The sequence below is a fragment of the Aspergillus pseudoviridinutans genome (assembly GCF_018340605.1).
Source record: "Aspergillus pseudoviridinutans IFM 55266 DNA, scaffold_3, whole genome shotgun sequence".
NCBI classification, from domain to species: domain Eukaryota; kingdom Fungi; phylum Ascomycota; class Eurotiomycetes; order Eurotiales; family Aspergillaceae; genus Aspergillus; species Aspergillus pseudoviridinutans.
In genome coordinates, this window is record NW_025091283.1 from 184,045 (window position 1) to 199,305 (window position 15,261).

Sequence of the window (15,261 nt, forward strand, 5' to 3'; positions counted from 1 at the left end):
GACATCAGATATCCATGAGGAAAAACCAGCCACCACGTAACCGAGTCAGTCCGTGATAATCAGAGCGCCCTCTCCCGTCCCAACCATCTTTGCGAATCGCACCTCGGTTGAAACTTGCTTCTTCAAGCCCACATCCAGCTGCATTGCCCAACCAGGTCAGATGAGCAAGCGGCCTCACAGAGTTTGAAAGGCAAAACCCTCCTCGACTCACCATCGATGATGTGCGTCTCTAGGAGATTTGTGAAATGGCTCATCACACCACAATAGAGATAACTCCAATCAGTTTTGGTGGCGTCTCTGCTCGCCTTGGCCTTGAACACAACACGCTGTACACCAACGTCAATGCGAGAGTTTCGCCCGGCCTCCAAGATGCTCCCATCTGGCATGATAGGAAACTCAATAAATCCAGTATAGTCGTTTCCGGCATTCATGCATTCATCAGAGAAGGCTATGTTGTCGCTATTGCTGTAGATGTGGGGATATGCAGCCTTTGCAGCAGTCTGCCAGATAGGTTGATCAGCGCGCGGGGCGCCCCTCCCATTGGAGAGGAAGTATTTTATTCCCTGCTTCATCGCACCGAGAATTTCGGCGCTGCTAGCGTACTCAAAACCAAACCGGGTGTCGCAGCCGATCCATTTCGGTATTTTAGCCGCATTGGAAGGCTCGCCCGGGTCTCCTTTGAAGTCCGGTGCGCATGATGGGGGAATTGCACGCTTTCGGTAAATGGGATGACTGCTAGAGCCCATATCTGGGTTAATCTCGCATATATCTTCATTGGCCTCAATGCTCGCTGCTTCGCTGAAGATGTCGACATCGACTGTATTGGTCAGTATGAACGTAGATGAAACATGCGAACAGATTGTCAGGTATGGCAACTCTCATACCTTTTGCTCTTCCAAGTCCTACTTGCAATTCGATTTCAGCGTTGGGCGTCTCAATGCCTTGAATCATCGAGTCAACCCGGACGTTGAAATCGTGCTGCCAGGTGGTAAACCATGAAGTGACCGCTTGGAAGTTTTCGGGATCCGCAGCATTGATCTTATCCTGCAGATCACTGATTTGAGTGGACATGGACTGCTTGAGGAAAGTTGCTGAGGCATGAACCGTGGAATACAGATCAGCGGGAACCGTTTGCGAGGCAGACAAAAGTGACAAAGCGGACTCAAAACACGGCGTCCCTTGAGCCATAATGGCGGACATTCCACTCGTGATTGCCGCGGCATCTTCAACAAGGATGGGCGTCGGATTCCACTTGCCATTAGCGAGGCCGTCCGGCCCGTCGTAGTCCATGGGGAGATTTGCCTGCTGGCCATTGGCACTCCCACTACTGCTGCTGCTGCTGCCACTATGGCTCCCTCCGCCGCCGCCACCACCTCCACTGCTGCCGGTGCTATCGGAGTCAAGATGATGTTGGTCGGTAGAGCAGGCGACGCCACAGGACTGGTCACAGCTTTGAATGCTGCATCCTCCTCCGCAGCCATAGAGACCACAATCGTCGATTGGGTCTGTCGAGTCGCATCCACCAAACAGTTTGCAACTGTCGGTACCACAGCTGCTGGTACAGGTTGCAGTTGGACTAGCGCTCGACCAGGTAACAGAAGGAACATTCACGCTCAATGAAATCGACTTCGTGGCCTGGGGCTGGTAAGTAACAGTGTAAGGGGCTCCTGGGAAGACGGGTGCCGGCGTTGCGCTGCCAGATGGAACTGGGGAGAAGGGAGCTTCGTCGCCCGAAAGGACAAGCTCCGACGACTCCGGCATGAAGCTTTGAAGGGGATAAAATCCAGTGGGGGAGGTATCGGCACCGATGACAACGGGCCAAAAGGGAACCTTATCGGTGACCAGTGATGGGACGCTGAGAATGGTGGTCTTTGTGCCGATCGAGGTGCCTGATCTTGTCCAGACAGAACTGACCATGGAAGGGAACTGAATCGTCGTCGAGGAGCCCAGTGGGAACGGGGGTAAAATGATCTTGCATGGTGGGATGCATTGAACCTCGGGATCCGTGTTATCCCAGATGCTCGGAGGAACATAGACCTCGCCGGAGCTCTTATTGCCGGTTTTAACACAGGCGCCGTCCGGACAATACCCATGGCTACACGCAAAATTGCAAAGACCATGGTCCTCCAGCCCATCGACAGGGGTGCCTCCGGTGCCTGTAGTGGGCGGGGCTGGTACCAAGCCACCCTGGGCAGTGCAAGTGCAAACATGCATTGGGCAGAAGCCGTGGTTGCACGCAAAGCTACAGAGGCCGGTAAGAGCACCCGATCCAGTGCCTGCAACACATGCAGGAGGTGCGAAATCAGAGACGGTGGGGATAACCAGAGGGACTTGCTCGGTCCCACAAGCGGAGCTAGGACAATATCCCAAATTGCAATTGAATGCGCAGAGGCCAGAATAACTGGCATCCTCGCCGGCGATTGGATATCCAATGACGCCCGTGGAATTGGGAGCCGTCAGGGGCTTGCCCATTTGCCGGCACGTACATGCTGTCACTGGGCAGTAGCCATAGGAGCAAGCGAAGTCACAGAGACCGGCGAAGTTGTATGCACCGGTTCCGTTGATACAGGCCTGCTCCGAGATCGACAGCGGCGGCTTTGCGGAAACAGCGGCTGGGGATGTTGCACTCCCAACCCAAGCGTTAAAGAGCCCATCTGTACAAGCGGACGAGATGGCTTTGCCGGTTACTTGGGCAAGCTGAGTTCCATCGCGGGAGATGGTCACGATAACCTCTCCTGTTCCCGTAAAAGGAACACTGCCATGGTAAATTCCGACTTTTCCATCCGGAGCCCAGTTCCTGGTGCACAATATCAGTCAGTATCTTTTGGAATGTTTAAAATTGAATTTGAGATGATCTTTACCATGAGCCTTCCTGTACGACGCCTCCGATGCTGACTGTCACCGTTGCAGGCTCGATCAGAAGAGCAGAGTAAAACACGCGGTCTTGCACAATCTGACTAGGGGCAAATTCCACCTGCAGTTGGCTGGCAGTGTTCCCTGTGGTGCCACTATCGCAGGCTGTACCAGGGGAGAGACGATACCAGGTGACGACGTTTTCTTTGGTCACCGTAGCCGTTCCGAATGTGTACATGTCGATCAGGAATGGCAAGGACAATCGCCAACCATCATGGGGCATGTCCTTGGCAAAGTTACTGGGGGCCTTTCCAATCGTGAAGGCCTCCATGGCATGGTCGTGGAGAGGTCCAATATAGTGAGATTCGCCATAGTCATTCCCTGGTAATTTTTTAGATAAGGCCAAGGTTGTACTCCAAGATTTCTTGAACTTACAAGAAATAATTTCCACGAATTCAGGCTGATTGTAGAGAACCTCGACCCAGCGATCGTACCACAGATCATCGCCCCTCCAAAGCCAGTTCTTGTCATAACCGGGCAGATTAGTGAAGAACCAGGGCGAAACAGCCATCATATATGGCTTTGATCCAGATTCGTTTAGATACTGATAATATGAGGCATCGGTATAGGTATCCATATCTTGTGGGCCCCACGGCCAAGCTGCCCAACTGAAGAGAGCATCTGCCACGCCGCCACCCAATTTCGAAGCTGGCTTGGCACCAATGGAAGACCAATCAGGGACGAAAAAGACATTGTACTGTTGCTTCAAATCGATCCAGTCCTCTGCATGCGCAGGGCCCTCGAATGTGGACACAAGATATTGCCCTTTGTGCAGGTAATACGCACGCGAGGCCGTGTATTGCTCCAGGAGCGCGGCCACGTCACCTGCTTTCCACGGACCGTTCCCGGCGTAGTCAAAGGAAAAGAACAATGAGAAATGCTTGTCGAGGGCAGCCTGGAAAGCAGTTGGGAGGATTTCAGCAACTCTCGAGTCAACAGCCATGTTCAGTGCAAACGCATCAATGCGAGCGTCTTGGGCTGCTTGGATGTCTGTTTGCCAGTCGGCCCCCGTGTAGTTTTCCGCATTCATCAGCTGTGATTCATGTCAGCTTCTTGCCATTATACGTATAGTAGGAGGAGATAGGGGCTGTGATATACCATGAAGTGCGCGAAAACGGCTGCGGCCCTGACCTGATAGGGCCACAGAAGGGTCGCGGCCAGCAGAGAAGGCAATCTCATGATGACTAGTCCCGTCAAGGTGATCAAAAATGGCCTTGCGTTCCTCAGAAGACAAAATACAAAATCTACATTTCCGAAAGGCGGACTGAGCTTTTATATTCGATAATTAATTGCACTAGACTCCCCCTAAAATCCGATTTCGGTAGACAATATCGCGCTAGAGATGGTCCTATCTACGCTATTTCTCATTGCGAGCCGAGAAATCGGATTCTCTTACTCATAACATCGTTTTTAACCAGCTATCCTTGGTAGAGGCAATGATGGAGTAGGACGAAGGAGTAGGTGGCAAGCTAGAATATTAGCAGCTGGTAGTGTTCTAGGGCTATCTGCTAGATGAAATTGCAAGTAAGTACACTTTTGTGCTTTTTGATATATACTGACTATACTTCTAGCTAATACTAGGCCTTTGTATTTATTACCTAGAAACTAATACTATAATGCTAAATTTTCCTATCTATTCTATCTTTGCAGCAGACAATTAGCTATCTTAATTAGGGAGGAATCATCTGACTAGTAAAGTAGTAAGTTTCTAATCTTAATAATAACTTACCAGTTATTGGCATGAGGCAAAGGGAAATAGCTATCTATAAAATGTCCTAATTAGGTATTTTTTTAGTAACTAGAAAGTTGCCTCACCTTAGGTAAGGTCTAGTCTTCTAAAAATTTTTGCTGGTAAAGATCCTTGGTAGTACATGGCTCTAGCCTAATAGGGTCTGTGTATGCCTCTATGTAGAGGTACCAGTCTAACTATTAAATGAGGCTTGCCGAGATAGATACCTATTTTCTACTAATGGCAATTGGATGTACTGTAGTGTCTATCCATAAAGTATTCAGAGATTGTGTACCTTGGTCTCGTAGCGCGACCCATGCGCTAAATTAGCAAGCCAGTTGGGTGATCAAATTAGCGTGGGCCAAGCAAGGCAGGGTCCGGAAACCCGGCGACTAGAAGAGCCGCTCGAAAAACCCTTGTACATATTTGGGGAACCCAATATAGGTTAAATGAATAGTGAAGAAAGGACAATGAAATACTTATGCACATAAGACCGATATTCACGTCACACGTCATAGCGAAAAGAGCGATACCATAGCCAATATATGCCAGACATAGAGTCTAATGCAGGATTCGGAGGAGAATTGAGCATTCCAACAGTCTCTAGCTCATCTCTCCACTTGTTAGTGTCCCTGACCTCTCGAGAACTACTAGACTAGCGCAGGGTAGCATTGGACCCTACATGGATAGAAACAGACCCTATTAGGCTAGAGCCACATACTACCAAGGGTCTTTAGCAGCAGCAGAATTTTTAAAAGACTAGACCTTAGGAGAGGCAACTTTCTAGTCACTAAAAAAATACCTAATAAGGACTTTGTATACATAGCTATTTCCCTTTATCTAATGCCAATAACTGGTAAGTTAAGATTAAAGACTTACTACTTTACCAGGCAGATGATTTCTCCCTAATTAAAATAGCTAATTGTCTGCCGCAACGATAGAACAGACAGGAAAATTTAGCATCATGGTGTTAGTTTCTAGATAATAAATGCAAAGGCATAGTGTCAGCTAGAAGCACAGTTAGTACATACGAAAAAGCACGAAAATGTACTCACTTGCAATTTCATCTAGCAGATAACCCTAGGACACTACCAGCCACTAACATTTTAGTTTGCCACCTAATCCTTCGTCCTGCTCCATCATCGCCTCTACCGAGGATAGCTGGTTGAAAACGATGCTATGAGTATGAGGATCCTAGTTCTTGGCTCATGGGAGTCATTAAACCTTCGAGATTGGTGAGGCTTAGAGGTAGATTGTGACATGTGACTAGAAGCGATAAATACATTATCACTTTACCTTCATGGACAGTAGCGGACATTCCATTGGAAAATGCTCTACCTAACTGGCACCGATGCCTTCAAAAAAAGCAACCTTGGCAAACAACTGAACAGAAAAGCTTTGGTATTCCGCACTCGAAATGTCAGAAAATCCAACAGCTACAATCTCCCCGATTCGAAAGGATATTAATCAGGCCCCTCTTGCTCCTGAGATTTTAGTCCTATTAGACTAGTGTAGGGTAACAATGAACATGAGTCATACTACTACATGGTGGGTGTTCATTTGAAGTATAGTCTCGGGGAGTTGGTCTAGACAGTCCAAGCGTTCTAGCCGAGGCTCCATTGCCAACCGTAGAAAAAGCGCTGGCCCCTAAATCACAACCTCGCTCCATTCGAAGTGGGATGGATCATTGCGAGACTTGATTTAATAATTCACAAGCACAGGGTGAAATAACTCCACTCTGACGATAGATGTCCCCATTCCATGACTCAATGAGTACGCTGTGCAGCCTGAGTCCCGGCAGACTGTATGAATGCCCGCATATACTCGTGGCCAGTGATTACGAGCTTGCAAATCGCCCACGATGAACTGCAGCGAGATATGTCTGTGATGCACGCTATACGCCAAGGCTTGCCAAGCCTCGGCCAACAATTACCCAGAGCTATGTTTATTGGTGACCTCACGCAGTCAAGAGGACAAGGAAACAGTAGTTTGGCCATAACGGGTCACCTGTCGCTACGGGTTTAGACCGTAGCGTCAGATAGGGCCCAAATGACCCGGGCCAAACTAGGATGGTGGAGGGGACGGTGGTGGAACCAGAGAAGACAGCGGCGCTGGCGAGCCGGTCTGGAACTGGTGGTTGAGCTTGTACAAAACCGTAGCGTTCGTCGTAAAATAAACCCTGAATGCGTCCGAGGTCCATCTCCCTAGTACCTGAATTTGGTTGTCGAGAATCCCGCTGTCGTGCGCATGTTGAGCCGCACCCTTCCGAAAGCTATGGCCCGAGTAGCCGTCTGTCCCTATACCGAGCGCTCTTAGCCTAGTAGATAAGGTTGAGAGAAGTTGCTGCGACTGAAGACTTTTCTGTGGAAAGAGAACAACGGGTCGTCGGGCCCTCTGGGGTCGAGAAGTAGCAGCTTCTGAAGCGCATCAACTGGGCATGCTCCATCTCCAGTCTTTGCAAGAACAATCTGCACTCCTTCGTGGCGACGGTCAGTCTTACTACGTTTGAGTGTGAGTTGCACGTGGTCTAGCGAGGACGGAAATCTGACGTCGGAGCGTGTTAGCTTCGTGGCTGAGAAAATAGGCCGAGCGCTGAGGTCTTGTGTCTTGTAGGTAAATTCTCCGAGGCGGAGGAAACCTGCGAATGCCACTCGGCATGCGGTTGCGAAGTTCAGTTCGTCTAAGGGCCGCAAGGGGAGTGTGGCCAGGCCTGCGGATAGTTTCGTAATAGTGTCGCGCGAGATCGGTTTTCGTACCCGAACGCTTGTGATGGGATTGAGTCTTCTCGCGCCGTCGATTAGACGGCGGAAATGCTTGTTATCGAACAGTTTATCTTCAAGGAAGTTATCGATATGGTAGGCTCGGAGAGCGGCTAGGTAAGGGATACGGCAGCGCGCGCTTCTCCCAGGTGGAAAAGCGGCTTGGAAGGTGTATAGGGACTGTAGCCTTGTTCTTCCTAGCCGGACAACTCTTGAGCAGAAGGCGAGTAAGCCTGTAAGGCTCTCTGTTTGCTTGAGGGAGAGACTCGGAGCGTTCAGGGCAGCTGCGGCGTCCAATGTGGCGCGGCACAACTTCTCTGGTGGTAGGCGAACTTCCATTGCAATGGAGTCTACTCGGATACCTAGAACTGTCACACAAGTCCCTTGCTCGTCCTTCTTCGTGTTACGAGGAATACGTAGGTAGTTGGTTACTTCGTTGTAGACCTCATCGAAGAGACCGACAGGGTCGAGTATCGAGGCGGACTGGGTTATTGCGATGAAATCGTCTAGGTAATGATTGATATAGAATTTTGGTAGGAGGCATTGGAGTATCCAATGGGGGGCCTCCGCGAAGAGGTTGAAGAGGAAAGGGGCAGTTGCAAGACAGAAGGGGAGGCAACATTCGACGTAAATGGACCTGTTCCACTGGAACGCAAGTAGATGCTGGTTGTCTTCGGCAATAGGGACTATTCGGAAGGCGTCMTTAATGTCCCTCTTGATAATTATGCAACCTTGACCAGCCCGTATGATCTGGTCATAGACGTCGTCGATTGTCATGTATTCAATTGTTGACCAGGAGTCCGGTATGCCCTGCTTAAGGCCCTGACCGGGGGGCCACGATAGGTCATGGATACGGCGCCATCCCCCATCATGCTTAGGAACTAGCCCAAGTGGCGAAACAAGGGAAGGCTGCGAGGTTTTTTTGATGCGACCCAGGTTGAGATCCCCTACTATTTTTTCCGTAATCATGCCGGGTTCGTGTATGTAGTGGTTTGCATAGTAATGAAAATGCTTCTTGCCCCTATAGCCAATCTGGAGCCATAGGTTAGGATTCCAGCGAGAGTGGGACCGAGATCTCCTGGATAGTAGCGTAGGAGGTTGTTCCAGTTCTGCGGCAGCAGTGGTGATGGAGAGGGGTGTAACCTTGGGAGTTTGGGGATATTGGATAGTAGTGTTTGGTCTGGGCGGTTGCCCCTGCTGTATGAGGGTTAGAGAACGAAGATTGTAAGCAATTATGCCGGCCTTAGTAGTGTGTCTGTCGAAGGTCGTCTTCGCCTGCTATTTCTTCTTGCGACAGGAGGATGCACCATGTTCAGCCAAGCCGCATGCCGTGCATTCGTGACGTCTTTTGCAGCCTTCCCAGACACACCCCATCGTGTTGAACTTATCGCAAACCTCCGTCTCATTGTTCAAAGACCTTGTAGACCTAGCTTGGCGAGGTCGGACGGAAGCATTTATTGTCGACTTAGCAGGTAGGGTGAGATTATGGCGGAGGTATTTCTCGCGGAACGCGGCTGTAACTAGGTAGTTGTCCGTCGATAGCTCTCCTTTATCTAGTAGGTACTGGTGGAAATTGAGGGCAAGTGGAAGTACTGCCTCCGACCACTGATAGGTCTGAGCAAAATCTAGGATCTGCCGCATGAACATGAGTAGGTTGGGGACTGCTTTTGGGTGCTTGTCACTGAAGAGGTATCCAAGTATAGCCAGATAGGTAAGGAAGCAGCTCGTCCATATCTGAGGGTTGGTGCCCCAGTCCCCAAGTGATGTCGCTGCCTTCTTGAAGCCTACTGTGCCTCCCGACTCCGTCATCTTAAAGACTCTGTCCTCCTGATCTAGTTCTGTGATAGACTCCTCTCTGAGGCGTATGAGCTCAGCCGCCTTCCACTTCCTCTCGAAGACGCGAGTAAGAAGAGCGGCAGAGACACCCGGAAATATATCGATGAGTGGTTTGATCTAGGGGGTGGCTCACGGTTTTCCTCAAGGTTAACTTCATCTTGCAAGTCCACGCGAGGCCTTCTGCGACGGAGGTCGGTCTCGGCTGCATCCATTTCGAGGCGCCTGGCCCTGTCTCTTTGTATTTGCCCTAACCAGCTAGCCCGGTCTGCTGCGCCCATGGTTTCCCAGATGTGGGCTGGAGGCCAGGCGGAGTCAAGTGGGGCAGGGGTAATGCTGCTAGACTGGCTGAGCGTCATGGTAGAAGAGGGCGATAGTCAAGTCTTATCAACGTTGTCTTTGTAGAGAGCAAAATTGAACCTTGACTACATGAGCAATGACGAGATAGCTACACAGGCAAGCAACTGACTCTCGTGAGGCAGTTGTGGGAGGGGGCCCCTCCCTCAGTAAAGTCGGTGTAGATATCACGTGAGGAGACCCCAATAAAACTACACCCTTTAGGATAAAATTGAGGTTTTTTGTATCTAACCAGTAACAATGCAAGTTTTAATAAAATACAAGTACGGGCCATGTCGTTAATGCTTCCTAGAACTGTACGAAGATGTCCGCAAAATTATCAAACAGGACAAACTTGCTGATCCCGCTATCTACCAACAAACCCCTCATCGGTTCAAGCTTTGTAATGTGGGCCCTTCCGCCCAGATATCTGCAGGAGGGCTGAATTATACTGTCCGCCATTATTCACTGAGTGACAAGTCAGCTCAAGCCTTCTGTTCCAAAGGAATTAGCATCCATGCCTTAGGTCACTACGTTCCTGCCCTCCACCTCCACCCTGACTTTTCAATTTTGCCCGCTCTCTAGGCATAAGGATAAGGAGAAAGAGAAGATAAAGACAAGCGACAAAAGGATGAATTCGAAGATGATCCTTCTTAATCAGACCAGCGAGCTATTCTGCCTTGGGAGGAGATCCATCGCGCAACCTGCAAGCAAAGTAGCAGCACTCGTTATTCTACGAAAAGGTGCTCTTCCCCGCCTCGAAGGGACTTTTTGGTAGGTGTTCAGCTGCTCCTTTAGCACTGGGCTGGGCAATGACTCTAGGAGTGTCATGCTGTTCTCGTTTCACACTCTCAAAAGTTCTTAGACGTCGGCCATATTTGCAAAGCAGAATTGGGGTTGGTAGGAGAAGAAGTGATAGAAAAGCAAATACAGCACTAGCCCAATTTATGCCCAGTTTCTCATAAATCTGTACAGTGAACAGCGGAAACGTCGCCCCAAGAGTATATCGTAGTGCACCGTTAGCTGCGATAGCTGCAACAGCGTAAGCTTTGTTGCGTTATATTGGCAACACCTATCCCATGCTTACCTGATGCAACGACTTTTGCACTGTATATATCAGTAATATATGTGACGGAGGATAGCTACAATGTGATGGTCAGTGATAACCTCCCACAGGTACCAGGAATACTTAACGGACGAATAATGCAAATACCCCGCAGCCCAGAGGGATCCCTGCTGACACTAGGATAGCCCAATGTCCTCCACGAGATGCCCCAGCCGCGTACCTATGTGTACTGTCAATAGATGAGGTTGACTGCGTCCTTGTCATATTCTTACCATATTTCACCAACAAGCAAGAGGAATCCACCTAAGATAGCCACATAGAGCCTTTTCTCCGGCACTGGCAATACAGCATGGCTTCTTGATGTGAAAAAACACTTGTCAAAGACGATATACAAGCATAAGGCGCAGAAGTAGCCAACGAGAAGGCTCAACAGACATAGGCTGGCATGTTTTGTGTCAAAGCCATACTCCATACTGAGTATATAGAAAAAACTCGAAAAGAAACTGAAAATCAGAGCATATCCGAAGGAAGTGTGGATTGTCAGTGAAAGAACAATTAAATCTGTGAACAGCATCTTGAGGGGAAGAAAGATGCTTTTTCGTAATTTGAGTTCCACGAGATCTGTTGCAGTCTCCCGCATTGCCAGAACGAAGGGCCATATTGGTACACCCATAAATAGCATCGTCCACTGCGTCCACTTCCAGTTGTCCTGGTGAACTGTCATTGAATAGATACCGACGAGGGGAGCTAGCGTGGGAGCGAGGAAAGGGCACAGAACGAAGAAGAGGGAGGCAATTGCTCTTTCCCGGCCTGCGGGCCATACGTCAGCAATGGTTCCGGCGCCAACGGCGATACCGACGGAACCGGACAAGCCCGCTAGAAATCTGCATACCAGCAGAGTCGTAAAGTTTGGCGATGAAGCCGCGCCCGCAGTGAATGCGAGAAGACAGGTGTATGCGATTGTGTATATCCATCGTCGACCGTAGACTTCCGAGAGAGGAGCGAATATCAGAGGACCAATACCAAGGCCAACTGTGTAGAGGGTGATGTTCATGATTGCCGCCGTCCGACTAATAAGAAATTCGACCATCATTCCAGGCACCCCAGGTTCAGAAACGGAAGTGCCGAATGTCCTGACAGCGAATAGTGTTAACAACGTTGTTAGGATCGCTCGCTCTGAATCTTAACGTACACTAGAAACGCATATAAACAAGGTATTACAGTATGGAACAGCTTCTTTGCGGTGGACCAGCTCTGTGGAGCTTGTAGCGAGCCATGCTGCGATTGTACATGTAGCGGGCTGGCTGAAACTGGTACGTCGTCTGTTTCCTGTTTCATTGCGCTGTTGCTGCTTAAGCGGCTTATCTATCCACAGTCGCTGTCGATCCCGGTGAATGCGTATTAAAATCGAAGAGGGCACAGACCGCCCCTCTACCTTTGAGGGTTTGGCTCAAAATATTAATCTTAGAACGGTCTGAAGGCATTTATCAGCCTGCACTCGGAATCGGTGATTTTCAGTCTGTCGATGTTGGTCGTAGTTTCGGTCTACTGAGCCGGTTGAAACGGGGCAAATCCTACGGGAGAGCCAGTGAGCAACTCGCCAGGACTGTTGATCCGTTGTTGCACTGGAAGCTTCTGAACGTTGGGCAATTCACGGTGTCAACGACATCAGGCAGTGAATATATCTATGTTCAACATTCTTCAGTTCCGCAATGGATACTCTGACAATATCCTCAATGCACAAACTAGAATGCCCAGTTATCACTTCTACCATCTCCTTCGGCTAATGTCACGGATGGGAGCAATTTATGATGTATATATAGTAAGAGATTTCGCATCATCTTCATTCAGTCAAAATCTTATTCATCCACTCCCCAGGCAGCATTCCTGCATGTCCGTGCCCAGATATATTCAAATCATGAACGACCCACGAGCCTCGAGTTTGTGCGACAACGTGCTCATTCCTGTCCACGGTTTTGGCCTTGCCTACTTTGGATTCACGGCACTCAATCTGATTCTCAATGTCGCCCCCTTGCCGCTCCTTGAAGCGCAGAAGTCGCTGCCTGACACGCTGGCTGTCCTCTCCTTCCTTCTTTCGGCTATGGCTTTCTCATATTTCTGCCTGCGGCATCGATTTACCCCACGGTATTGGGTCGCACAACAGACAACAGTTATCACTTTGATTGCCGTTTCAACTGCTTCGTTTGTGTTCTTTCAGTATCGATTCGACACGTCGACTAGGTATTTTTATATGGCTGCTGTCTGGCTCACCCATGGGTCCTATATATCCAGCTTCCTGAAAAATGAGACCAGCTTCATCTCCGCTTGTCTACAGTGTGGATTCCTTGCTCTCGTCCCTGCCATCTACGCTACATCCAGAGCCTCCTCTTGTCAATTACCAATGGCATACAACTTCACGATTTATGCTGCTTCCAATGCTATCGGCGGCCTGATATATCTAATACGCCTTCCTGAGAGACTCGGAGCGCCTGTGTCCAGCTCCAAAGCTATCATGCATATTTCCGTTGTCGGTGCGGCAATAGTGTTATCCGAAAGGCTTTTAGCCGCGCACAATTCCAGCACCGTCTTTCAATCGGGAAGTGCAAAGGGCTGAAATGATGAGCGAAGGGTCTGCAATCCATCTTTTTCTATAATCCCGGATTGTCCGACTCATATCGAACTGGATGAATGACAATGCCCCATAGTGAGACCGACCCATTCCTGGCGACATGTAGAAGGACTGAGCATCTTTTATTGTTGGCGGACTAAGAAAATACAAGCATATAGTATGCCGAACTAGTTTCAAGTTCGAAATTGGCAAAAAATGTACCCTACGTTGTGAGCTATTGCTCGTATATGCGGTCTATGAAGAAGATCTATGAAGAAGATATGAGCCGTCCCTACCAAAACTCTTTGGCATTGTAGCATGCGCTAAGATTGCGCAGCCCACTAGATCGTGGACCAGAGCCCGTCTCTCTCAGAAGCCGACTGAGCTTGCCGCAGTTTACAAGTCTGGACGAACAGGCACGCAGTCGAGTTGCAGGTATGTATCCAAAGTGCACATCAACAGACGAATAACCGTCGCGATCTATACTGTACCCAGGATCTATGCCGTAAACTTCAGAGGCTGTCATTGCTAAACTGTGTGATAACAAGCACGAGCCGCAACACCTATACAGTACTTAATAATGAAGGAAATGCTGCACGCAAAGTATAGTATATGTAAAGAGCTTTTAGTTGACCAAATTGTTCGCTAGAGACATTCCAATAAAACAACCGCAATGTAATGGCTTAGGACTCTCGCTGTGACGGGAAATGTATACTAAGTATTTCATAGCGTGATTTCCCTGACACCGACTAGCTTCACTCCAATTGGAGAAATTCGAAAAGCAAGAGCATGTGCTTTTCGCTGACCCAGCAGTTCACGAGATATTTTGTGTCACCGTCTGTCTCTCTTTTCTCGATTACAGTTATCCCGCTAGCATCGCGTTGGTAGTCGCTCTACTTGCTTTAGATCGTATTTTGACCTCTGATCAAGACCGCCAAATCCACTCACAATGTCTTCATCTGAGTAATCTGAGCTATTGCCCTCATATTGGTCGTCTGCATCGCGGCATTCAGGCATTTGCGTCCAATCTTGCGACATGTTTGAGCTTGAGGACCAGAGACTCTTAACGAGTATCCGCTTGAAAGTGTCCTGACAGAGGATATCGTTGGTGTAGCCCTGAGCGGGAAACCTTCTTTATGTATAAGAGGTACGTAGTCAATATGGTCCATAAGGCAAGTCTCAAACGGTGTGGTCCTCTATTTTCATTGCGAAGGAACTAAATGCCTGTTGTCAACTTGGCCCTCATGCATCATCCCCAGAAGTATGAGTCCTCAGTTGTCCACAATTGCATTACGTGACGAAGCCTATACAATACCTCGAATCAATGGTGGACACCGCCTCTAAAAGATTTTATTTCGGATCACTACGGCTGGTAAACGCAGCATCACATTTTGTATGATTTAACTGTGGGGAGTGGAAGAGGCCACGGTGATAGAATCTAGCCGGAGGGGAAGTTGATAACCTGAACCCTTATATATAGTGCGTCCGCGCCATTTTCCCTTTCCTCCCTCGTTTATAAAGCCCTCTAATATGGAATCGAGGAATACATGGCTGCTAACGAGCCCAAGCCAGGACACAGGAAAGGAAAGACTGAGGAAAGTCTATGCTGCTTGTTTTTGTTAACCCTGTGTTTCTGAATATCTTTGCTAGACTAAATCAATCCAAACGTCTCTTTCCTCCTGCAGCTATTCGCTTCGTAACCACTCTAGAACTGCAATGCAACCACAGTACTGCACCATCGACATATTGTTTCCTAAATCAACATGCTGTACGTACGGAGATTGAATTTAATCTCGACATTCTCATATCCCCTAGATATGTTCCTGTATGCAACCAAGAAACTCAGCTAGATGCTGCTTGAAAGCATGGATGGCTGCAACATTCTTCTGGTTCTCGTCTTGTAACTGTCCCAGTTCTTGCTTTAGCGTCGTGATCTCGTCAGTCAATCCCCTGCATGATGCACGCAATTCTTCACAGTTCGAGAGAGCATCATTTTTCTCGTGTTCCAACCTCCGTA

The 15,261-nt window shown here is 48.8% G+C and overlaps 1 protein-coding gene across 1 annotated transcript; it reads right to left on the reverse strand.

Annotated features, from left to right (window-relative positions):
- Positions 1 to 4: 4 nt before the first annotated feature.
- Asppvi_003811 (glycoside hydrolase family 71 protein) lies at positions 5 to 4,092 on the reverse strand (the record flags this gene model as incomplete). Its single annotated transcript, XM_043299768.1, has 6 exons — positions 5 to 138; positions 212 to 817; positions 885 to 2,797; positions 2,862 to 3,234; positions 3,289 to 3,946; positions 4,012 to 4,092. 6 exons carry the CDS (start codon positions 4,090 to 4,092, stop codon positions 5 to 7), a joined length of 3,765 nt encoding a protein of 1,254 aa, XP_043155703.1.
- Between the last annotated feature and the right edge of the window lie 11,169 nt (positions 4,093 to 15,261).